This window comes from Vanacampus margaritifer, chromosome 2 (genome assembly GCF_051991255.1).
Source record: "Vanacampus margaritifer isolate UIUO_Vmar chromosome 2, RoL_Vmar_1.0, whole genome shotgun sequence".
Lineage (NCBI taxonomy): Eukaryota > Metazoa > Chordata > Actinopteri > Syngnathiformes > Syngnathidae > Vanacampus > Vanacampus margaritifer.
Genome location: NC_135433.1, coordinates 49406426 through 49429538, shown reverse-complemented (window position 1 = coordinate 49429538; position 23113 = coordinate 49406426). Strand labels below are relative to the sequence as shown.

At 45.5% G+C, this 23113-nt stretch overlaps 3 protein-coding genes and 1 pseudogene across 11 annotated transcripts in view; 3 read left to right on the top strand and 1 right to left on the bottom strand.

The window, feature by feature from the left end:
• ep300b (EP300 lysine acetyltransferase b) overlaps nucleotides 1-4790 on the top strand; it is a 34839-nt gene extending 30049 nt beyond the window's left edge. For all 9 annotated transcript variants that reach the window (XM_077558572.1, XM_077558566.1, XM_077558565.1 and 6 more), the window contains exon 30: nucleotides 336-4790. In XM_077558572.1, coding sequence (XP_077414698.1) covers nucleotides 336-3500 — 3165 coding nt within the window. In that variant the 3' untranslated portion in view covers nucleotides 3501-4790. The remainder of the gene's footprint in view (nucleotides 1-335) is intronic.
• A 374-nt stretch (nucleotides 4791-5164) lies between these two features.
• Nucleotides 5165-14954, bottom strand: pold1 (polymerase (DNA directed), delta 1, catalytic subunit). Its single transcript, XM_077559361.1, has 27 exons — nucleotides 14704-14954; nucleotides 13093-13192; nucleotides 12242-12436; nucleotides 12053-12166; nucleotides 11454-11594; nucleotides 11231-11356; nucleotides 10959-11127; nucleotides 10049-10163; nucleotides 9812-9941; nucleotides 9170-9336; nucleotides 8979-9083; nucleotides 8754-8894; nucleotides 8575-8685; nucleotides 8306-8497; nucleotides 8026-8231; nucleotides 7825-7938; nucleotides 7578-7725; nucleotides 7168-7263; nucleotides 6934-7071; nucleotides 6656-6831; nucleotides 6416-6568; nucleotides 6216-6318; nucleotides 5994-6126; nucleotides 5782-5895; nucleotides 5630-5682; nucleotides 5457-5554; nucleotides 5165-5379 (listed from the first exon to the last, which is right to left on the bottom strand). The coding sequence occupies exons 1-27, from the start codon at nucleotides 14719-14721 to the stop codon at nucleotides 5292-5294; spliced, it is 3444 nt and encodes a 1147-aa protein (XP_077415487.1). The 5' UTR covers nucleotides 14722-14954; the 3' UTR covers nucleotides 5165-5291.
• On the top strand, nucleotides 14736-15471 carry znhit1 (zinc finger, HIT-type containing 1). Its single transcript, XM_077559362.1, has one exon. The coding sequence runs from the start codon at nucleotides 14792-14794 to the stop codon at nucleotides 15260-15262; it is 471 nt and encodes a 156-aa protein (XP_077415488.1). The 5' UTR covers nucleotides 14736-14791; the 3' UTR covers nucleotides 15263-15471.
• Nucleotides 15472-22224: 6753 nt separating this feature from the next.
• LOC144047232 (5S ribosomal RNA) lies at nucleotides 22225-22333 on the top strand (annotated as a pseudogene).
• Nucleotides 22334-23113: the final 780 nt, after the last annotated feature.

Genomic DNA, 23113 nt, shown 5'->3' with positions numbered 1-23113 from the left:
CGGGGAACCTGTTGTGGTCGTTTTACAACCAAGAACGAGAAATTCTAAATTAGAAGAAATGGCAATCAATTTCATGCAATTTTAAAGGAAAATGTTGGAATATATGTTGTAGGCCTTCTTTATTTATTCTTTTTAATGATCTGTCATTGATTTTGGGGAAACATTCTGTATCATAACTACTAGCGGGTATCAGTGACTACTCAAGAGTTGAGCACTCGTACTGGTATTAGTCTGACAAAAATTGGTATTACATCCCTAATATATGATGTAAAGATCTTTAATTTCTCCCTGTGAAATGGTGGTAATCAAAATACTCTTTCCCGTCCCCCCTCCAGGACTACGACTTGTGCATCACCTGCTATAACGTTAAAGGCCACGAGCACAAAATGGACAAGTTGGGACTCGGTCTGGACGACGACAGCAACAACCAGGCGGCGGCATCCACCCAGAGTCCGGGAGACTCTCGCCGCCTGAGCATCCAGCGCTGCATCCAGTCGCTGGTCCACGCCTGCCAGTGCCGCAACGCCAACTGCTCGCTGCCGTCGTGCCAGAAGATGAAGCGCGTGGTTCAGCACACCAAAAGCTGTAAGCGCAAGACCAACGGCGGCTGTCCCATTTGCAAGCAGCTCATCGCGCTGTGCTGCTACCATGCCAAACACTGCCAGGAGAACAAATGTCCCGTGCCGTTCTGCCTCAACATCAAGCAAAAGCTCCGGCAGCAGCAACTCCAGCACCGCCTCCAGCAGGCGCAGATGTTGAGACGGAGGATGGCCAGCATGCAGAGGGTGGGGCAGCCCGCCGGGGGTCAACCCGGAGGGCCCGTGATGGGGCTGCCGTCACCGGGCACAAACGGCATCACCGCGCCCAACACGCCCACATCTGTTGGAACGCAACCTCCAACTCCTCAGACGCCGACTCCGAGCATGCCTCCGGTCCCGCAACAAGGATTGGGTCCTGGTCCTGGTCCTGGGGGTCAGCCAAATCCTCAAGTGGGCGGCATGCCTCCGCAGCAGCAACAGCTTCACCACCAGTTTCAGCAGATGCCAGGTGGCGGCGGCACTGGCGGCATGATGAGCTCGCCTCAGCATCAGCACCAGATGCTCCCACAGGTGCAGCAGCAAAGTGGAGCAGCAACAAACCATCAGCAACTACACCAGCACCCCAACAACATGCCCGTCTACGCCCGAGGGCCACCCGGCTCCTCCCCGCTTCACCAATCCCAAGGAAAACCCGTTCTCGGATCTGCCACGCCGCCTCGGCAGCAACCCGGTTGCCCCGTCATGGCGGCAAATATCGGTGGTCAACCTCCCGTCCAGCCCGCTCTTCCGCAGCAGCAGCCATCCGGCCCTCCGCCGGCCGCCGTCGAGATCGCCATGAAGATCCAGCGGGTCGCGGACGCGCAGAGGAAGATGGCGCTGCAGAGGCAAGCGGCAGCAGGCATGATGCCAACTCACCCCCACCACCAACAGGCCCAAGGTCAACAGATGGTGGGACCACAGGGCATGGCGCCACAAAACCAAGCTGCGATGCAGTCCGCTCGGGCCCACATGGAGCAACAGCAGCAGCAGCAGCAGAACGCTCCGGCCGGGATGATGGTTGGCGCCGGTGGGCCCATCTTACAACAACAGCAAGCAAACATTCCACAGGGCCAGATCCCACCTCAGGTTCAACTTCAACAGCAGAGGATGGGCGCTGCACTTCCAAACCCTCAGCAGCAGTGGACAGGCCAGGGGATGCCACCCCAGCAGAGGCAGGCCATGATGAACCAGATGGGTCATCAGGTTCTGATGGTCGCTCAACAACAACAACAACAACAACAAATGCAGCAGCAGCAGCAAAGTCAGAGCCATACCGCCATGATGAATATGACGCAACAGCAGCAACAGCCGCAGCAGCAGCAAGGTGCCGGACCCGGATCCGCTGGGATCCCAGGACCTGGCGCGGGTGGCAACATTACCCAAGCTGCCCTGCAGGACCTTTTACGCACTCTCCGCTCGCCCAGCTCGCCGCTTCAGCAGCAGCAAGTCCTCAACATCCTGCGCTCCAACCCACAACTCATGGCCGCCTTTATCAAACAGAGGGCCTCCAAGTACAAGGGGGGCCCGGGAGGTCCCGGATCCACTGGAGGGGCTGGCGGTAATGTGATGGCCGCAGGGGGGCCACAGGTGAACATGAACGCGGGCCAGTCGGGGATGCATATGGGGAGCCAGGGAGGGGCGAACATTGCCGGTATGACGCAGCTGCAGCAACAACAAATTCAACAGCAGCAGCAACAACAAATTCAACAGCAGCAGCAACAACAAATTCAACAGCAGCAGCAACAACAAATTCAACAGCAGCAGCAACAACAAATTCAACAGCAGCAGCAACAACAAATTCAACAGCAGCAGCAACAACAAATTCAACAGCAGCAGCAGCAGCAACAAATTCAGCAGCAACAGCAGCAGAGACCAGTTCTAGGTGGTTTACAGCAGCAGCAAGTTTCAGCTCTTCAGCAGCAACAAGCTGCCGGAAGAGGCCTGCAGGGCCAGGGGCCCCAAATGGCCAATCTGAACAGTCCCCAATTTCGAGAGCTGCTCATGAGGCGACATTTGCAGCAGCAGCAGTCGCAGCAACATCAGCAGCAAATGGGGGTCAATCACGGTCAGTTTCAGCAGCCGCAGCCCCCACAGGGCCAGAGTTTTATAGGCCAGCCTGGGATGCAACCACCACCGGTGGGACAGGGCCCCCCAGGAGGTCCTCAACAGCCCCCAAGCCAGCAGGGTCCGGGTTACCCGGGCTCGGCCCAGCAACAGGCCGCGCTGCAGCAGAGGCTCCAGCACCAGCACCATCTCCAGATGCAGCAGCAGAACGCCATGGCGGGCCTGCCCGGAGGGGATTCTGGGCCCGGCGGTGGGGGTGGTGTGGGACCCCCGCAGCCGGGCCAAGGCCCTCCGACGGGTCAAAACGGCCCACTGCCTTCTCAGGCCCTCCTTCAGCAGGCCTTCCACCAGAGGCTGCTGCAGCAACAGCAGCAACATCTCGGCACCGGGGGCTCTCCGGCGCAGCACAGCAATCCCATGAGCCCCCAGCAGCCCCCCCAGATGGCCCAGTCCCCCCACCCTCACCTGCAGGGCCAGACACTGCCCACCTCCCTGGCCAACCAGGTGCGCTCCCCCCAGCCTTCACCCAGACCTCAATCGCAGCCGCCGCACTCCAGCCCGTCGCCGCGCATGCAGCCGCAACCGTCCCCTCATCACATATCGCCCCAGATGCAGACGGGCTCCCCCCACCCGGCCCACCTGAACCAGCACCACCCAGGTATGGTGGTCCCGCAGCCACAGCCTTCGTCGCAGCAGCAGCAGCAGCAGCAACAACAAAACTCGATGGAACAATTTGGCTCGGACCAGAGTGCCATGTTATCGCAGCTGGGTGGGATGGTGGCTCTCCATGGGCAGGGGGGCAACAGTCAGGACCCACTGGGCCAGAACATCAATCATAACCCTTTAGACATCATGTAGGAATTCCACTTCATGTGTCATGTCCAGCTTAAAGAGCTTGGATCCTTCGCACAAACTGCACTCATCCAGGACAGTGTTAACTATCTTATTACTTAGCCTTTCTTTTTTTTATACTTATAATGTTATTTAAAATGTTTTCAATAAAGATGCATTGAACTGAACTTCCTATGGGAGATGAACAATAAATCAAGCAGTCATTAAATAAATTAGAATAAAAGAATTGTAAGTTATTGCTGTTTAATATATTTTTTTGCCAATTGTGGACAAAGGGGAGGGGGTTGTGTCCCCGCGTCTTGCAGAATACAGCGCGTGAAAGGTAATATTTTTGAAAGGGTGAAGGGGGAAATGCCTTTTTTTAAGAAATGTTTTAAGTATTCAAGAATTAAAGAGGAAGTGGAATAATGCAAATAACTTTTTTTTTTTTATTGCCCCCACCATTCAGTCTGTTTTTTGTTTTTACAGAATGAAACTGGTATTAATATTATTAATGTCAATCCAAACATGATGCATATCTTCTTTCTTATGTTTGGCTTTGCTTTATTTATTGTCTTTTTTGGGGGGTTGGGGGCGTTCTTTACCTTGAGACTGCGCTGCAGTACCTATAGAAATCTATTTTTGTTATTGAATGGGGTTAGTGGATATTTTTGTTTCACTTTTCACGTCTTTAGTCGTATGTGTGCAGGAAAAATTCCGATGTCAGTGTTTTCTTGCAGTTGTCAACAGTCTGCCGTTGTGATGTCCCGGCCAGCTTCTGTAACGGACGTCCGCCATGCTGGAAGGGAGCGTCGTTCCCTCGCAAACACGCAGGCCCCCTCCCTCGAATGTGTGTGCACTCCTTCCTTAAAAGACACTCGCCGTGGAATATGGGAGACTTGGGGAGGGGGGCTGCATACCTGTGTGCCTGTAACCTTTCAAGTACATCGGCTGGGATGTGAAACATGAGTGTGATGGGCTCCTTGTATTTTTTTTTCTTCTCCTGTTTGGATTCAAAGGAGAATATCGATCCAAATGAACTGTGTTGCACAGAAATGAGGAGAATGCCGGAGATATGAACAGCCATTCTCCATCTTTCTGCCTCGTCCCAGTTGCTGCTTCCCTTGGACTCCCCCTTCCCCTCCCCTCCCCTCTCGCCTCTGCTAGGGGGAGAGTTGTACTCCCCCACAGTCCATCCTCTATCTTTCTGCTAAGAAGTTTGGGAGTTTATTTAATATTTTTTACTGTACAAAGGAAAAACTGTGGACTCAAATACTGTTTTTTGTTTTTTTTATAATAAAATGAAAATGAACATTAGTGATGTGTAGTTGTGTATGACTATAAAGACTGATGTGAGGATTTCTACAAGTAAAATTTGAGTCCACCTGACAGGTGACACTACTGTACACCAAATTTTAACCTGACACTTTTTCTGAAGGAAAATAAATGCTGTTATGAAATTTATCTTAGTCTTGGCAACCTACATGATTGTAATTTGTAAACCTTAAAAATGTCTCTAAAATCTTGAAATTCTCTAAAAGTCAATTTCCACACAATTACAATTCAATATGAACTATTTTACTTTTGAATGAACCTTAGCTTTTAAATGTTTGCTCTCTGTAAATGAGGCCTTACCCCAAATATTTAAATAAAGGTTTGAATGAATATGACATAAAACATTAGACCCGAGATGAAAAAGATTTCATATTTATTCATATACTGTAACAAAATACAAAGAAATACGCATTTTTACAAACAACCACAAAAGAACGTGCTTTTAAGTCCAGAAGTGAAGTGAAGTGACACACATTCATTGTCTCACCATCCAAACCGAGACACCAGCTTGTTCTGATCGTCCAGATCTTTCTGAACCTTCTTCCTCATGTAAAAGATGGGGCAGTCGCGGCTGAGGAGGAGCGCAGCAGGACACTTCAGTTAACGGACGACAAAGCGGCACTTGCGCATGCCATGTAAATGACGCACCTGGTGCAGAGGACGTCTTCATGGAGGGAACCTTGGCAACGCTGACACTGAGTCCACAGTCGAGAGAAACGCTCCTCCAGAGTGTTTAAATGGAAAATCTGAAAGTTGGAACAATTTTTGAGAACACTGACTGGGACGCAAGTGAGTTAGATTGCGTCAAAGTGCTGACCAACCTCTTTTTGGTACAGTTCAGACTCCTTCTTCTTACAGAAATCGCACACAGCAGCTGCAATTAAACGACACCCAATTACTCTCTGCACCATCGCGACGCAACCATTATCAGGGTTAGCACATGCACTCGTCAAGTCGACCAAAATCCACATACTGTCTGTCTTGAGAACAGCCTTGCAGCCAATACAAGTGCTCCTCTTCTGCGCAAACGCCATGAGGCCGCCGACCTTTGACGTCAACACAGTCTTACAGCGCGTGTGGTCGCCCTCTGAAAGAAAGGTGAACGTTTATGTCTCAGGACTGACAATTTGCACATCGTCAAGTACAAAAAACAGAGGTGAGAAAAAATAAATAAAAATCACTGACTGAGCAGGACGCTCTCTGCCTTGCTTTCCCCCAAAATGGGCTCAAATATTCTCAGCAGCGGCTTGGACAGCTGCTGGTCCAGGTAGTGTTGTGTGTCGATGGGGATGTTGTTTTCCAGCACATAGATGGGGTCCTAGCATATGGTGAGGATTTTTATTTTATTTTATTGCTCAGCAAGATATATATGGCGGACGTGTGGGGAAAAGGTCACGGGGGCCAGACCTCTGACTTCATGTACGCCGCCGCTCCTTTGGCGGCCTTCACGATGACGTAAGGAACTCGATCTCCCAGGTTAGGAGCGCTGCCTGCGTCTCGCTTCTTCATCCTGGCAAGTACACACAACAGCAGGAAGTTCTCGTTGATGAAATATTTCAAGGCAGTGACGGAAAACAATAATAATCAAGAGATGCGTTTGTTAGGACCTCTCAGCCAGCTCCACGTGCGCCTGCTTGCCGGCGTACTCCTGTGCCGTGCGCGTCAGTTCCTTGGTGATGACCAGCTGGCTGATGTCGATGCGGTTGCACAGCAGATCTGAGATCACCTCTTTGGCGTGAGTCACTGCGCCCTGGGGATCCCTAAACACACACACACACACAACAACACTGTCAACATGTGCCTATTATTTTTACAAAAAAGGATTGAGGTGTCTCGAAGGAGCGCACCTGTCTATAAGGATTTTCTGCAGGCAAGTGTTAATAAGATTGGCCACAAGGGGGCAGTTGTCTCTGCGGACTGTTTCGATGCCTTTACAGTCCATCTTGTCATGCACGTCTGCATTTGAGGAGAAATAGAGGCCGGCGTAGCGCTTCTTGTTGATCAACAAGTATGGGAAGTACACCTGTGAACATTAGCAAAGTAATATGATGAGACATGACAAATCATGCTTATGTCATGTCCACACCCGCTGTCCAGAAGTTGCGTGCATGTTGCCATACGTTACCTTCTCAAACTCCAATTTGATGGGGGCTACGAAATGGGAAGACACCCACTGTGCGGCCTCTCTCCCGATGTTCATGGCCTCCTGCACGGTGCTAACGCCGAGTTTTACCATGACAGAATCTGTATCTCCATAGATGACCTTTGAAGTAGAACGTTCAAAAATACCATCTGGTTTTATGTGAAAAGACAAGTATGAATGAAGTGCAGGGAATTTGAGGATCCAAGTGTTTCTCACCTTGGCGTCGCCTTGGTAACCATTGGAAATGATGTACTTGGACTCCACCAACCGTTTGGTTTCCTCAATCATCTGTCTTCCAAATCCAGTCACACTCTGCATGTTAAAAAAAAACAAAAACATAATGAAAGTGAATGTGTCTTTCCTCAGTGGCAGTCAAATACTGAAAAAAATCTTCTTCTTTTTTTGTCCAATCCCATGAGTTACAATGGAACTGTGATATGCCACCACTGCAAAATAGACTTCCTTTAAACATTTGTATTATTTCATTTCCTAGCGCCACTCATTTCTCATTTTGATCACATGCTTTGACTTGAGACCCGCAGGAAGGGGCGACACTTGATGACAGAAATTGTGACTGAAAGTCAAGGACCCCCATCAATGTTCTTCAAGTGCTAGGTTGCCCTCACCTGTGAGATCTCCAGGCAGGGCAGCTTGCCCACCTGAGCCCCTGTGAAACCGTAGACGGAGTTGGCACTGATTTTGAGGGCCAGCTGCCGGCCATCCAGCACCTGCTTCTTAAAAGGGTCCGTTTCTTTCTTCAGCTCAGCTTTAGCCCTGCGGACAGAATGCGGCAACGACACTTTGCTGAAATCTGGGCGCCACTAAGGAGCGAGCATTCCAAGAATTGCTATACGAATTGATCCCGATTCCAACCTCTTTCTGGCCGACAGCAAGTTCTCCAGGATCTCGGGTAGGAGGCCCTTCCTCACAGAACTCTTCACAAACTGATCACCAGTGGGTGACCTGATGAAATCCGCTGGCGACAACCTACATCGGCAAGGCCATCGATTTGACGTCATGCCGCCAACTGCATCAACGTTTTCAAGACTGGACAAAGTCATTCAAAAATCTCACCCCAGTTTATCAGCTGCACCTTTCTGCAGCAAGGTGGTGTAGCACAGATTGTGAGCCATCATGATGGACGGATACAAGGACGAGAAGTCCAAGGTGGCGATGGGAATGCTGTAATAACCTTTCTCTGGCTCAATAACAGTAGCTCCAGTGTAATCTTCTCCTCCCTGCGACTTGACAACAGGCATCACCAGATCCTGCTTGGCGGCCTAAACATGACCGCAAAGCACCAAATCAGATGTCGGCATCCTAGATCCATTTTGACCGTCTCTCAATCTCATACCTGTCGCAGCAGCTGGGAGACGACTTTGATCTGCTGCCCTCTGGACAGCAAGTAGGTCAGAGGCACGCCGGTCACTCGGGCCATCTCCATGTAATTGATCACGCACATCAGCTTCTGCAGCAGGCGCAGCGGCAGATAGGCGTCCTTCAGGCAGTACACGGCCAGACGTCGCCGCGTCTGTTCGTTGCCGTTCTAAGATCGGGCGGGGACGTTTGCAATTGGCACGGCTGCGGAACAAGTCCAAATACGCCGGCGTGCGTGCGTGTTACCTGAAGATCGGTGATGATGGAGTGTTGCACATCCTCCTTCTGCTCTTGCAGAAAGTGGAAACTCACAGCATTCAGTGTGTAGGAGCGCAGTTTGTAGTCCCTGAGCAGAACCTGACGGGCAAAGAAGGGTTTGATTCATTCGTTTTTTTTGGACTGACAGTGGAGAAGTTGTTGCCGACCTGCAGCAGATCAAACTGAACGCGGCCTTCCATGTTGATGATCTTGTTCTCCCTGCGGCCCATCTGCTTGCTCTGGAAGTTGAGGTCTCGCAACACTGACTTGATCCCTCTCACGCGGCCCAAATATGGAAACAGGTTGACCTGCGCACCGATGAAGGATCGTTATCACATAGAGGGAGGACAGGCAGTGCTGATGTGTGAAGTACGGCAAGTCATGCGCCAAACCTTTAAAGCAGCAGCCCTGTTGAGCAAGTAGGGAAAGTCAAAGTTTTGGATGTTGTATCCGGTGATGATGTCCGCGTCTACTGTTCTTAAAAATTCGGCCCAGCTCTGCTCGCAAACAAAATATCAGGTTGGGACTGTTAAAAGAAATGTTGCAGAATGTGTGATTGCGCTTAAACGAGCAAAATGCTTGCCTGCAGAAGTTGATTCTCTTGAGTGAAGCACAAAATCTGAGAGCCCACGATGCTGGCGCAGGACTGCAGCGTGAAGACCGTACGAATGAAGGGCTCCGTCTCGCCCTGTCGCTGCACCATGGACGCAATTTGAATCACTGGGTCTTTGTCAGCTTCTGGGAAGATTCCTTGTTGGGGGGGCAGACACCGAATGACAGGTTAAGACTAGTGATGTTCATATATTATTGTATAGAACATTTTTGACTTGACTTCCATTTTTCTTTTTTATGTTATTGGCTACAAGAAGGATAACTAGTTCAATAGTTCCTTTTCTACTGCCAGTTTAAAAACCAACAGCTTTTGACTTAAAAAAAGTATCTAATCTGAAAAAGCATATACAAGTTAAGTGTGCCTTTTCAGCTATCATGAGCTAATTCAGCCTTAATGCTTGTCCTTCACATTTTTATCAAAGTAAATGAAAGAGTTAAACTACTTTGTGAACAGATTGTTTTTTGAGCTAAATTATAAGAACAAGTATTGTATATACTGTATAATTGACTGTAAAAAGCCATTTTGAATTTTTTTTGTACCCAAGTACACTTCAGAGTCTGTACTTTTGTACTTTCACTAGCATCTCTTTTGAAATAAGTACAAGTAGCCTACCTTTTCTTCCAGCGCATTCAATGTCAAAGCTGAGGACACGGAGCGGTGCGATCCTCTGCCACTCTCCTTCTGCTGGGTGACTTATCAAGTCTGTCCATGCTACATCCACTTCATATTGGCACAAGGACTCCTAAAAGGAAAAAAAATACAATTATTAGATCCAATACACAGTATTTTTATTACAGCAATCTACTATGTGCAGCAAAAGCTGGCCTAAGTCATGTACGGTCGACTGACCTTGCCCGGGTGCTTAGAATCAGTGTCCACTACACTCCTTTCCTCACGAACTCTGTACTGGCCTTTAGGAAGTTCGATCCAGCAACATCCAACCACATCACAGTCTACCATGAATCTGACAACACAAAACATTCATATAGATGGATGGATGGATAGATAGAGAGATACTGAGATTAGCTAGCTAGCTAGTTAGTCAGACAAACAGACATCTAAAATAGCTAGCTAGATTAGATTGCTAGCTAGCTAGCTACATTAGAACGCTAGACAGTTAGCTTTTACTAGCATTCTATTAAATCACTGTTTACTTTGTAATATAATCTCTTTTACAGAAAAGGGATAATGAACTGAGGTGGTCCTCAGTCGGAAAAGGGTGGCGTGCCCTCTCCGGGTCGGGGACGAGATCCTGCCTCAAGTGGAGGAGTCCAAGTATCTTGAGGTCTTGTTCACAAGTGAGCGTAGGATGGAGCGGGAGATCGACAGGCGGTGCAACGTCGGCAGTGATGCAGACTCTGTATCGGTCTGTGGTGGTGAAGAAAGAGCTGAGCCAAAAGGCAAAGCTCTTGATATACCAGTTGATCTACGCTCCTACCCTCACCTACAGTGCTGCTCAAAGGTTTGTGAACCCTGCAGACGTGGTAAGATTTTTTGTATAAAATATTAGCTAGCTCACATTGGGAGAAAGGCGGGTTACACCCTGAACTTGTTCATGAACCAAAAAGGCATGGTTTTAGAATGAGGGAGGAAGTGCTAAGAAAAAAAAACACACACAAGTGCGAGATGAACTTTCAAACTACCCCCAGGAAAGCCGGAGCAGAGATTCAAACACTGAACCTCAGAACTGCGAGGCAGACAAAGTAACTGGCAACACACTGTGCTGTCGTACATAATCAAATGTAATATCAAAACATACCTTATTTCAAAATCTATGTTGGCCTCAAAGGATTGGTAGCAATGGATGGGAAAAGGTCCGAACTTCAAGCCCTGCTCCAGCAGTCGCTTGGCGGGGGCAATGAGACGAGGCATCGCCATGGTTATCCGCAAGAAGTCCAAAATTTTGTTACCGTGGTAACCGTACATATCTGGAGAACATGTGAACAAAAAAGAAAGAAAAAGAAGGCTGACAGTCATTTTAGTTCAGTATCATCAGGTTAAACATAATGTGTAGGTTCTTCAAACCCTCACTTTCTTTGCGAGTTATATCCACAGCCAGCACGGTGATTGAGATGTTGTCTTTGTTGGAGCGCATGTCCTTTAACACGGCAGAGTTGAGTTCTCTTTTAAAGTCTCCCAAATAATCCGGTGTGAACCCTTGTCACAGGCAATAAAAAAAACACATTTTAGAGTGGAAAGCATTTCCACACAAACACGAAAAAAAAGAAGTGACAATACAAAAGGAAGTATTCACCATTTGGGGCCGGGACATAGAAGTAAGGTGCAAAGCCGTGAACGTGACAACAAACACTGTTTCCACTGTCTGTCACACCAAACATCCGAATGATGGGGACTCTTCCATGTGACTGCCCAGGCATGCCTGCCACAGCCGCTCCTGCAGAACGGCATAATTCAAGTCAAGAAGGCAACAACAAATTATTTAATTGCGATTTTATCTTTCCTTAATATTGTGATTTGATATGTGACTATTTTGTCAAGGTCCTCTTTGAACATACCTTAACAATTGAAGCTGTAAGATAATGATAGCTATTATTGTTTATAGATTTACATTTGAGTGGGTTAGTCGACTAACAAAATGATCTTCCGTGGCAGCCCTAATGTACACCTAAACACTTATTCTGGTGTTTTGCGACTTTGCATTTAATGTTAGCATAGCGATTAGTATTAGCTTCATCATCATTTGTTTCCTCTAGCTGCTCAGTGTGTTTGCACTACTAGCCCGCCTTTAGTGATAGCACTACTTGATAGAAGTCTATCTTATTTGCCGCCGCGGAGGCGAGGATGAGTTATTTAGAGGAGAGGAATCGTTCAGCCCCAGTCCAGTCAGCGTACCTAAATAATAGCCCAGATCAATCTGTTGAAACACCAACAAATCAGAGGATGGTTCCAGTGGAGGGGCATTGGGCCTCCGCCAGCGAGGGTTCAAGTCTGCCGAAAAGAGCTCACCTGCCACAAAAAGTTTAGAGCTGTTAATTACTACAGTACCAGATTGAATTTTCAATAGCGATACTTCTTACATACCAACAGGAATAACATCATGCCCGGCTTGCCCCTCCAGCTCCTCTGAATCCATGTCCACATCATCAAACATGGACAATTCCTCCTCAAAGTGCGAGGGACTGTCCTCCCATTCACCAGCCGTCTTGCTGCGTTTGGCTTGGGAAAGGCCACCCATGAAATGTGCACCATTGCGCCTTTTATAATCCATGACAACAACTGAAAAACAAAACACACTCATCTGAACACTGGCTTTGTCAATGATCAACAAAACGCAATTCCAACACAAGAAGCCATTAATTGTAATTTTGCTTATAGCGGGTCATGGATGCAATTAGAAAAAAAAATCCCCTGTTGTACATTTAAAAGGAATGAGTAAACTAGCTGTAACTATCGTTTATCAAATTGATTTACAAGATCACGATAAAATAGAATACTTTGGTCACAATAAAAAGGTAATGAAAGACCACTCACACAGGGTCTGTTGATTGACTTATAACCTTCCGAATGGAGGAAGCAATACAGCTGCGGCCTCGATATTTTGCAAGTTAACTACACAGTCAACTTAGTGGACTAGTAGTTAGCGTGTATAATTTGTGAGTGCCTTGCTGTGGTATTCTCCTATTCAACATTTCCATTCAGTTAGAATAACATATGAAACTTGACTACAGGACGTCTGCCGCGTTTCAGGTGTTGCATATTTCAGTTCCAAACTGCAACAGCGTGCTAAAAGGACAAGCTAAGTAACAATCACAACCACATCAGTGTCGCTCCATCGTTGATCCAATAAAACATTTACAGTCGTGTTTGTGGGACTATTGCTAGCTGCTGTGTTTCTGATCGAACCTTATAGAAATCAGTGAAAGTTATCTTACTTTTTCCCAACGACCAGTCTTGACAACGACTCCCGCCACTCTTCTTTAATTCTGCGCAAGAGCGCGGAAACCAACTTCCGGTTTTGTAGCTCGCCCCATGCTGCAAAGAAAAGCAAGTGATGTCACGAGTGGGCGGGATCTTGCTGCTGAGTTCAACAATGTGAACATAATCTACATACGACTTAAATATTAGAATACAACTTCAACAAATTCACATCAGAACACGCCAGGGAAGTTTTTTTTTTTTTTAATCTCATAACTCAAAATATATACACACACAACAGTCAGGGGGATAATGGAGGCAAAAGAAAGAAAGAAGATAAAATAATAATAAAACCACATATAGACACAGTTTTGTGCGCTTGACTGCTTGACTTAAAACATAAAAAATTGGTTTCTGGTTAACGTATCGACATTTATGAATATGCCATTTAGCCAACGGTATATGGTCAAATGTGGAGAACGAATTTCGCCCCACTTAGGTGGGTGTGACAATCAGTGGTATTTTAACTTTAATAAAATGTATTTTTGTTCACAGATGAATAGTTGTTGAAGCCAAATAATATATTTTCATAACAAAGGGGAAAATGTGGTTCCATAATACCAAAAGTACAAATTATTTTATTCACTTATTTCATCCATTTATAAAAGCAAAAACAATATAATATAAATGCAAATGTTCTCCGATATAGAATAAAATAGAGAAGAAAGAAGACCAAGTCTTAAATTATAAATATCTTTCCAGAATTTTGAAAAATGAAACACATCTTTAGGATATCCTTCACAAAATGAGAAATCAATGGCACTGTCTTTTTTAACCTTGGTCAATACATAAATAGGAATAAATAAATAATCATAATTAGGGGTGTATTGCGTAGTGCCACCTGCTGATTCGATTCGTATCACGTTTCATAATACCAATACAATGTATAAATTGATTATTGCAATTTTTTAACTCAAATTTAGACAATACTAATCAATAAACTTGTTTATAACTGAGCCACTGTATTTAACAAACAGCACTTAAATAAAAAATATTAAGGCTTAATGTTTGATTAATATAACATTCTTCCATGCTTAAAGTGTGAACCCTAACCCTAAGTAAGACGTTTTGTTGAATATTTCCATCAAAAATTGATGTTTAAACATTGATTCGGCCACATAATGAATCGATTCGAGAATTGTGCACTGTAATATAATATATATAATATAATATATTGCCGAATTAATTTTTTTCAACACCCCAAATTATAATCAATACCAAATAATCATAATCATTACCCCACCCCAAATTTTTTTTAATGGGTAACACCTAAGAAGTACAGTATTTTGAATAACAATTCGTTCACTTTGTTGTTAAGATATTTAGCAGGCAATATTTAACACCAGTAGCCAAACGTATTTGAATGAAGATGTGATACTAAGATACTATTTATATTAGACATACAAATGACTTGCGTAACAAAAAGGGTTTGAAAACTATAAATATTTGTAAGCTTTTAAGTCATTTGAATGGATGTGAAACCCCTGGCATTATCGCTTTTTTCTCATGTTGTACACCCCCCTTGCCCCTTTTTGTCCTCAAACGCAAGTCACGGCCGACAGCGCCACCTGGACACGATTTCTCATAGGTCATGTCTGCAGCACCGGAAGTGATTACGGTCTCTGTTGAGCCAACATCCGCACACGGGAAGACAACATGGTGCTGGAGAAGAAGAGCTCTGCTCGGGTAGAGGCGGGACAGCGGAGGGTTCTGGACGACGCCACCCGTCAGAGGAGGCTGAGTCGGCAGCTGGAGGCTTTGGAGAAAGACAACTTCCAGGACGACCCTCTAAGCTCGCTCCCTCCGCCAGGTCCGACGGCTCGCCTACCCGCCTTCAGTGAAACAGAGGAGCCCGAAAAGAAGAAGAGGAAGACGCGCGGCGACCACTTCAAGTTACGTTTTAGGAAAAACTTCACGGCGCTTCTCGAGGAAGAGAACTTGGCGGACAAGCCGGAGCCCAACTACCTTTCGGCACTGGCTCCTCCCTCGTCTCTCCCCCCGCGCCATTTCTGCTGCGTGTGCGGCTTCCCGTCCAACTACACCTGCACGACCTGCGGGGGGCGCTATTGCTGTGTCAAGTGTTTGACTACACACCGAGAAACCAGATGTCTCAAGTGGACGCTATGATGGACGCTGCCTCGTTGCCATGGAAACACGTTCTCGTTGTCCAGATGGGAAGTAACAAACAACCCAATGGGGTAAAAAAATAAATTAAATAAAAACAAACTTGTACAGTAATCATCACTTAAGTGGAATGACGTGTTTTGCTGTTTTTATATTTGTTGTTCCCACAGAGCTGCGAGAATAAACGGCTGTTAGTGTTGCTTTGTCTGCAATTTCGATTTCTGGTTGATCATTTATGGCCCCCGGCTTTTACATGCTCAAATGTGGGTGGCGCTTGGCGGTTTCTACACTGAAAACTTCATTTTCGACAAGTTTAACAGAGTGGTTGTTTTTCAGGGTTTGGCTTTATCTTTTTCTGAATGGCACTTAAGGGCTTTTGCACCTGAACTCTTCAAATACTTGTACGGAAAAAAAAAAAAAAGGGAAGTCAACACAAACATTTTAAATACAATAATGTTTTATGAGCCCCCAGTAGTCTAAACACATCATTGTAAATATTGCGTTTGTGGAATATGAATTGAGCAGCAAAATCCACCCATTTTTTATCCATCTCAGGGTGGCCATTTTGCCACTTGCTGTCAACTGATAATGACATCACATTTGCTCAGGGCACAAGTAACAACCAATCACGGCTCAGCTTCAGAAGACAGGTGAGCCATGATTGGTCGTTACCAACTTAACGGAGAACTGTGCAAATGTAATTTTTTTGACAGCAAGTTGCAAAATGGCCACCGCATGTGATGGGTAAAAATGGGTGGGTTTTGCTGCTTTGCTCATGTTCCACAAACATGGTCCGCATAGAACGTAAAAAAATTAATTGGGGGTTGAAAAACATTAGCTCTGTTGGTATGCTGTTTGTAAAATCGATGTCAAATGATGGGACTGTCATAACCAAGAGCCCGAACCCGTAAAGGACAACATTTCAAACTAGAATAGATTACTTGTATCCTTAATTTAAACTCTAGGACCTTCACACGCCAAAGGCCACCTTGGTAGTGTTCTCAAGTATTGCTTTTATAGTCTGACTCTTGAGGTGTGTTAAGAGTAATTATTCCTCCCTGAGTTGTCCAGAAAACGGTTAAGGCAAGTGTAAATGTTAAACCTGGCAATCTTATAAAATGTGTGGTCAAATCCGAGTTGGGGGAAGCATACTCACAGTTTTCAGAGAGCAAATTGTGACTCTGTGTAGTACACCCCATACTCTTTAGAGCAGTAAGCACACACACTTGCTAATATTTGCCCTTGTCAAGAGTTGGGTCTGTCACATTTTAGCTGTTAAAAATCGTTATGTGAGAACCTCGTTGAAGAATGTAGCCTTTGACCAAGTCCCTAGTTGCTTCACCTACTTTCATTTATGTCACACGTAGAGGCGAGAGACAAAGCGAGTTGGAGCCAATGAAAGTGAAGTTCATGAATAATGTACAAATGCAAGAGGTGGCGCGTTCATGGACCCAGTTTCCTGTTGTATTGCAGGGCACCTAAGAATCTAGCTGCAGACGCTACATTTTGTTTGGATTTGTGTTTAATGTCAAAATGTCTGTTGAATTTTGTAATTTTATTTAAAAAAAAAAAAGCTGCAGACGCTGGGCGAATGGAGCTCTACTGGAAACACGTGACCTCTACCGGAAACAATTGACTTCGAACGACGCACAAAACATTTTTTTAAGCAAATCATTTTTTTAAACTAATAAATAACTTTATAAACTATTTCGTTAATTTGAACAAAACAATATATAAACATACAGAAATTTTGAATATAAACAATGTATACAACATCAACAACACAACTCCATCGGAAACGCATTGCCTCTGAACGAAGCCCGACGTACAGATGGACTAAATATAGTCCGTGCATGTACAACGTCCTCAAATCAACCGTGATTTAAATGTCTCCTGGCAGCACGTACCAATGTTTGTGGAACGCTGAGGAAGAACAGGGGTGAACCCAGTGAGATAACATGCCTAACCAACACTGGCCTTGGGGTGGGGGGGAAACTGGTAAGGCACAACACGAATGTTTTGATTGTGGCATGGCAGGACAAACGTCTGTTGAAGCTGGTGACAACTTTTCATGAAGATGAAATGCGGACAGTGGAGGTGTGGCGGAAGGCACAAAAAAAAAAGTGCCTTTCCAAAAACCCATTTGTGTTGTGGACTACAATTCCAAGATGAATGGAGTGGACAAGATGGATCAAAACATCTCGTACCACCCATTCACACGGAAAACGTTGAAGTGGCACAAAAAGTTTGTTGCCTATCTTTTCCAGATATGCATGTTCAATGCATACATATTGTACAAAAAAAAAAATCCTGGGGTGAGTCAACCTTTTTTGGAGTTCATCCAGCAGGTGGTGAGAGGGTGGCTGTTGCCACAAGACCAGGAGGAAGTTGGGATGGAAGAGCATGAGGAAGCCAGACAAAACACCAGGTCACCGTATTTTGATCCTGAAAGCCGACTTGATGGCAACATGGCCTAACACACGCTGCAACACATTCCTGCTACTCCCCGGGAAAAAAAAGCCAGCAAGAAGGTGTCGGGTCTGCATGCGAAAGGGCATTCGCAGTGAGACAAACCTGTGGTGCAAATCTTGCAGTGTCCCCTTGCACTCAGGCGAGTGTTACACTGTTTACCACACAAAAGTAAAATTTATGTAGTTCAAACATCCACACAATTGTAAATAATCACACATGCACAGTTGTACACCTTTGTAAATGGTTTGTCAAATTGTTACTGTTTTCTATATAAATAAACTGTTCTTTTGCTATAAAAAAAAGACTTTTTCATTGTTGGTGGTACTGTTTTATAAAAGTAAAGCACTATTTAGGTGTTTGTGGCATCATTCATGGACAAAAATAAGTGTAGAATTCACTAGAGTGCATGAAATAACATCGTTTCACAAAAAGCTCTTTTTCTCCGCTTTTTGTTTCAAAACAGAGAATTTCGGTGAAAGTAACCATTTTCTATTGTTGATTACTGAAGAACGGAATAAGGTAGAAACAAACTTTTTTTTCTGATGAAAGATGAGGGTCCAATCTTTCATTTGGTAGTATGTGTGTTTCCATAGTCCAAACACAACATTTTCTGTGGACCTTGAAAGATCAGTCAAAATGCTTAAATCGGCTGGCACTGGGGACAACCCGTTTCTGAAAACGTCTGGCAGTCAAAGAGTTAATGTGCCTCAAAAAGCATTTCACTTATCTAGTGCAAATCTGAACTTTTTGTTAACAGACCACAACAGTGGGTTGCAAATTATTCATGTTTAACATTCAAAAAAATAAAATAAAAAAAAGTATTATTACCATTCAAAAAATAACTTTGGTAAGTGCAACTGCATTCTGAACATAAGAGTCACATAAACTGCAAAACACGCTTATTAAGCTCAGTGTGAGAAATTTGCATGAGCACTGGCAGCTAACCTCTTGAATCTGGGAAGGAATGCAGTCAAAGCTATTCTCAGGCATACATGCACATGCTCATTGGTCAGCCGTGAGCGGTACTTATTCTTAATGATGTTAACAGTTGAGAAGGCTGACTCACAACTATAGGTAGAGCCAAACATTGTTAATGTGTACAATGCCACTTTGGTGAGAAAAGGGAACTTTGCCTTTGGCACAGTCTGGAGCCAAAACATGACAGGATCAGAGGATTCACTTTGCTCTCTTAACACTACATCAGCCTGCAGATCAAAAAGCTCCATTTGGAGGGACTGTGCATTTGCCCATTTATACACGTGTGGCTTCTTTTGAAAAAATGACAACATTCTTAACTAAAAATGGATTTTTAACAAAGATCAATGTCATGTTTATTTTCAGCTTTGTTTACTCCCTGTCATGTTTTCCTTGTGTGTTCCCCTTGTCTCGTCATTTCCTGTTTTATTGTGAAAAGTCTACTCCTCTCGTTTCTGGTCACTTGCCCTTCCTCGTGTGGTGTCTGTGTCAACCCTGATGTGTGTCCACCTGTGTCCCCATCACCCTCATGTGTCCCCATCACCCTCATGTGTCATCCAATCAGTGCCCTCAGCCAGGTGTGTCTTGTCATGTCATTAGTGTTGGTGTATTTAGTCGGTTGTCTCCCCCCGGTCTGTGTCGGTTCATTTTTGCTGTTGCCACGTTCGTAAGTCTTTCGCCACGTCACGCTGACCTCTTTGCCTTATCCGGATCCATGCCATGTTGTTAGTCTCGCCTGAGTTGTTTTTTCATGTTTTGCTTCAGGTTTTGTTAGTTCCATTTGTTTTGTACTTTGAAGTTAGCCTTTTTTTGCTTCGATATTAAAACCTCTTTTGGACTGCACCTCTGCCTCCTTGCTCTGCCTTCCCGCATCTGGGTCCTAAAGCCCCACCTTACTGACAATCAAGAGCTGGTCTCCCAAAGGAAAGCCATCAAAACGAGCCTTAAAGTTTTCAATCAACTTTTGCATATTGTCAGAATGAGCAGTGACATTGACACCTTGAATCTCTTTCAATGAAGGAAAGTGTGCACAGTCCTCCTCAAGATCCATTTTCAGAAGTTCCAGTTTCTTCTGAAAAGACTTGAGAGCAGCCATCAGGTCACACACAGAATTGTCTTTTCCTTGAAGCTTCAAATTCAGGTCATTTATGTGTCCTGTGATGTAAACCAGAAAGGCAAGTGTATCCAAGTTACTTTCCGCCTCCAAAAAGTCAAAATACACTTGAGCCTTTGGACTCTTTTGTTGTGCCAGGAAATCTTTAATTTCATTCCTTATCTTCCAAAAACGTGCCAGACGATGCTGGTGAGATGATGAAGCCCTGAGAAAGTTAACTAGTTTGGTGATGGTGTTCATAGCATCTCCATAGTGCTCTGACAGTGATGAGCAGAGGACAGCCATGTGGATAATGCAGTGATATGACAAGAGTTCTGGGTGGTCATGTTTCAGTCGAGTAACTGCACCCTTTTCTCGTCCCATCATGGATGGTGCCCCGTCAGTAGTGACAGAGACAACATTTTTTAGATTTATTCCCCTCTGAGTCAGCATTTCCTTTATGGCTAAATAGATGTCCTCTCCTTTTGTGTGTGTTTTCAAAGCTGTGATGCCTAAAATGTTCTCTACAAATGTTTTACTCTCTTCATGATAGAATCTGACATATACCAAAAGTTGTGCATTGTCACTCACGTCAGTTGATCCATCAGCAGCTAATGCGATGCATGGGGCACTTTGAATGGTGCTGTCGAGCTGGGACTGCACATCTTCGGATAGCAGCTCGGCTCTTCTTGTTGTAGTTGTGGATGATAGTGGAATCTGTCGGACCTTTTGTTTAAGCTGCTGTCCCTCTTTTCCTTCCAATAGCGTTTCCGCCATCGCCTCCATACACTCTTTGATCATTCCGGAGTCACTAAAAGGCTTTTTGTGCTTGCCCAAAATCCACTGCACACGTAGTGAACACTCGTATGCTCGTTGTTGTGCTGTTAGCGTCTGTGCAATTACCCGTGTTGCACGCTTATACTGTCCTTTCATTTCATGTAGTTTCTGTGCCTTTGTGGCTGATCCTGGCGGGTAATTTGCGTCGAAGGTTTTGTGTCTTGTCTTGTAATGCCGCTTGATATTGGCGCTTTTAACAAGAGCAACAGACTCCGTGCATGTAAGACACACTGGCCTTGTAGCACTCGCTGCTGTCAAAATGAAAGCGTAAGCTTCAGTCCACTCATCTCTAAAGACTCGGTTTTCAGAGTCAACTTTTCTAACTTTAGACAGCGCCATAGTTCACCCACTTTCCCATAGTAAAGCCTGTCCCATGTAAATAAGAGCATGCTGCCGGTCAAAGGACCCCGGTTCAATCATAGCTGCCCTCGCGCGCGCCCATTCAAAAATGGCTTTTGTTAAGAATTAACGTATTATCGTACTTTAAAACAAAAAATGCTTGGAGGTCCGGACCGCGGTCCGCCAGTTGGGGATCCCTGCACTAGCCTATACAACACATGAGGGGCAGAGCTTTACTGTGTGTGTGTTGCAGATATAATTTTTGCACTTGATGCATGTATATTGTGTTTTCCTGTCCATCTTGGGTCCGCACACTTCGCACATTTGTGGTCTCACCAATGCCTTTCCCGGATCCTCAAGAAAGAGCCGTCTTTTCTGGAGCTTCACTCGGTTCCACCCTGGGTTCAGTGCCATCCAAATGACAAAGGCATTGTACGCTGAGATGTCCAACATGTCAAAGAATATCACCATACTTTGTAGGTTTAGATGGTATATACTGCCGAAAGGGGCAGCGGCAGTGTCCTGATGGCAGATAGTTTGTCTCTCTGCTGGTCTGTCATCTCGGTTGTCAAAGCGGATAATCCTGGAAATGATGTGAAAGTTTTCCAGAGACATTGTGCAGACTCCCCTTTGGACCTGAAAACTCCAGCAAGGATGAGAACTCTGAGGTAAGCATAGGTTTGGTCCATTTCCTTCCACCTCTCCCCAAAAACACGTCTTCCTTCTAAATTAGTGCAGTCAAGAATAATTTCCTGGTACCGCCCTTCAAGATAATATAAGAATATTGTAAATCCTCTGTAATCTTCGCACTTGAGAAGCTGCAGCCATTGTCTGTAACTCATCTGTGCCCGGAATATTCTGTAGAAATAAAAGCTTCAAAGGAACTGTTCATCATCTCCAACCTGTATTTGGATAACCAACATTCTCACTACCCGAAAGGAAACAAACACGCGGAGGGAAAGATCTACTACCCTGAGAACGTCAGATCTTGAAAGCTAAGCAGGGACGGGCCTGGTTATTACTTGGATGGGAGACCGCCTCGGAATACCAGGTGCTGTAAGCTTTTTTTTGCACCTCCGTCGCAAAATTAAACTTTCACAAAAGAAGTCAAGAACCCTAGCTCCTTGCTAGCAGACAGACGCACGGTAAACTGACAGGATGAGAGTTGAAAATGCAGTCAAAATGTTTTTTCCGCCCCAATTTTGGACGAGTGTAACCTTTAAAAGAGTCAACTGTGTGCTTTTTCTCGTCTTGCGGCCATACTACCCTGAGAATGCCCGATCTCGGAAGCTAAGCAGGGTCGGGCCTGGTTAGTACTTGGATGGGAGACTGCCTGGGAATACCAGGTGCTGTAAGCTTTTGCACCTCCATCACAAAAGTGAACTTTCACAAAAGATGTCAAGAACTCTAGCTACTTGCTAGTGGACAGCCGCACGCTAAACTGACAGGATGAGAGCTGAACATGCAGTCATAATGTTTTTTCCATCCCAATTTTGGACGAGTGGAACCTTTAAAAGAGTCAACTGTGTGCTTTATCGCGGCTTACGGCCATACTACCCTGAGAACGCTCAGGTGTTATGTGGTTTGGTGTTTCTTTGTTGGTTTTTGAATTTATTTTGTTTATTTTTGTGTTAGTTTTCAGTTTGTAATCCTCCCGGCTTTCTTGGCTGTGGAGGAGGGTTTCGGTTTCCCCCTGAGCTTTTGCTAGGTTTAGACTGGTAAACTGGATGTGGCCTCTGCTGGGCCCAGGTCGTCTGGAATTGAGAATTGAGTTTTTGCTGGCAGGAAGGTTGGCGGTGATGTAGGTGCGGATGCAATTCGAGGAAGTATGAGTGTGACACATAAGCGAAAGGTGAGCTTTGAGAAAGAACTGACTGTGTTTTTGGAGCTTGAGGGTGGAGTAGGTCTTTCTCCGTTGGCCTCTGACCCAGAGAAAGGGGCTGGGGGTGAGGACGTTGGGGGTCCCCCACCTGCGGTTGACGTTGATCACAGCCCTGGATCGAGGGAGGTCGTGCTCTATCAGGATGGGAACCAGTTGTACCTGACCCGGTGGCATTGGCGCCTGTGGTAGGGGGGGCTGGTGGCATGTCTCAGTCCTGCCCCCGAGCAGGAAGAGGGGGGGGGGGGGGGCAGTGTCT

Coding starts and splice junctions, on each gene's coding strand:
- znhit1 (XM_077559362.1), top strand. CDS start 14,792: ATGGTGCTGGAGAAGAAGAGCTCTGCTCGGGTAGAGGCGGGACAGCGG.
- pold1 (XM_077559361.1), bottom strand. Junction 9,942..10,048: donor ATTCTAAGCACCCGGGCAAG/GTCAGTCGACCG, acceptor TTTTCCTTTTAG/GAGTCCTTGTGCCAATATGA. Junction 5,896..5,993: donor GGCAGAGAGCGTCCTGCTCA/GTCAGTGATTTT, acceptor CCTTTCTTTCAG/AGGGCGACCACACGCGCTGT.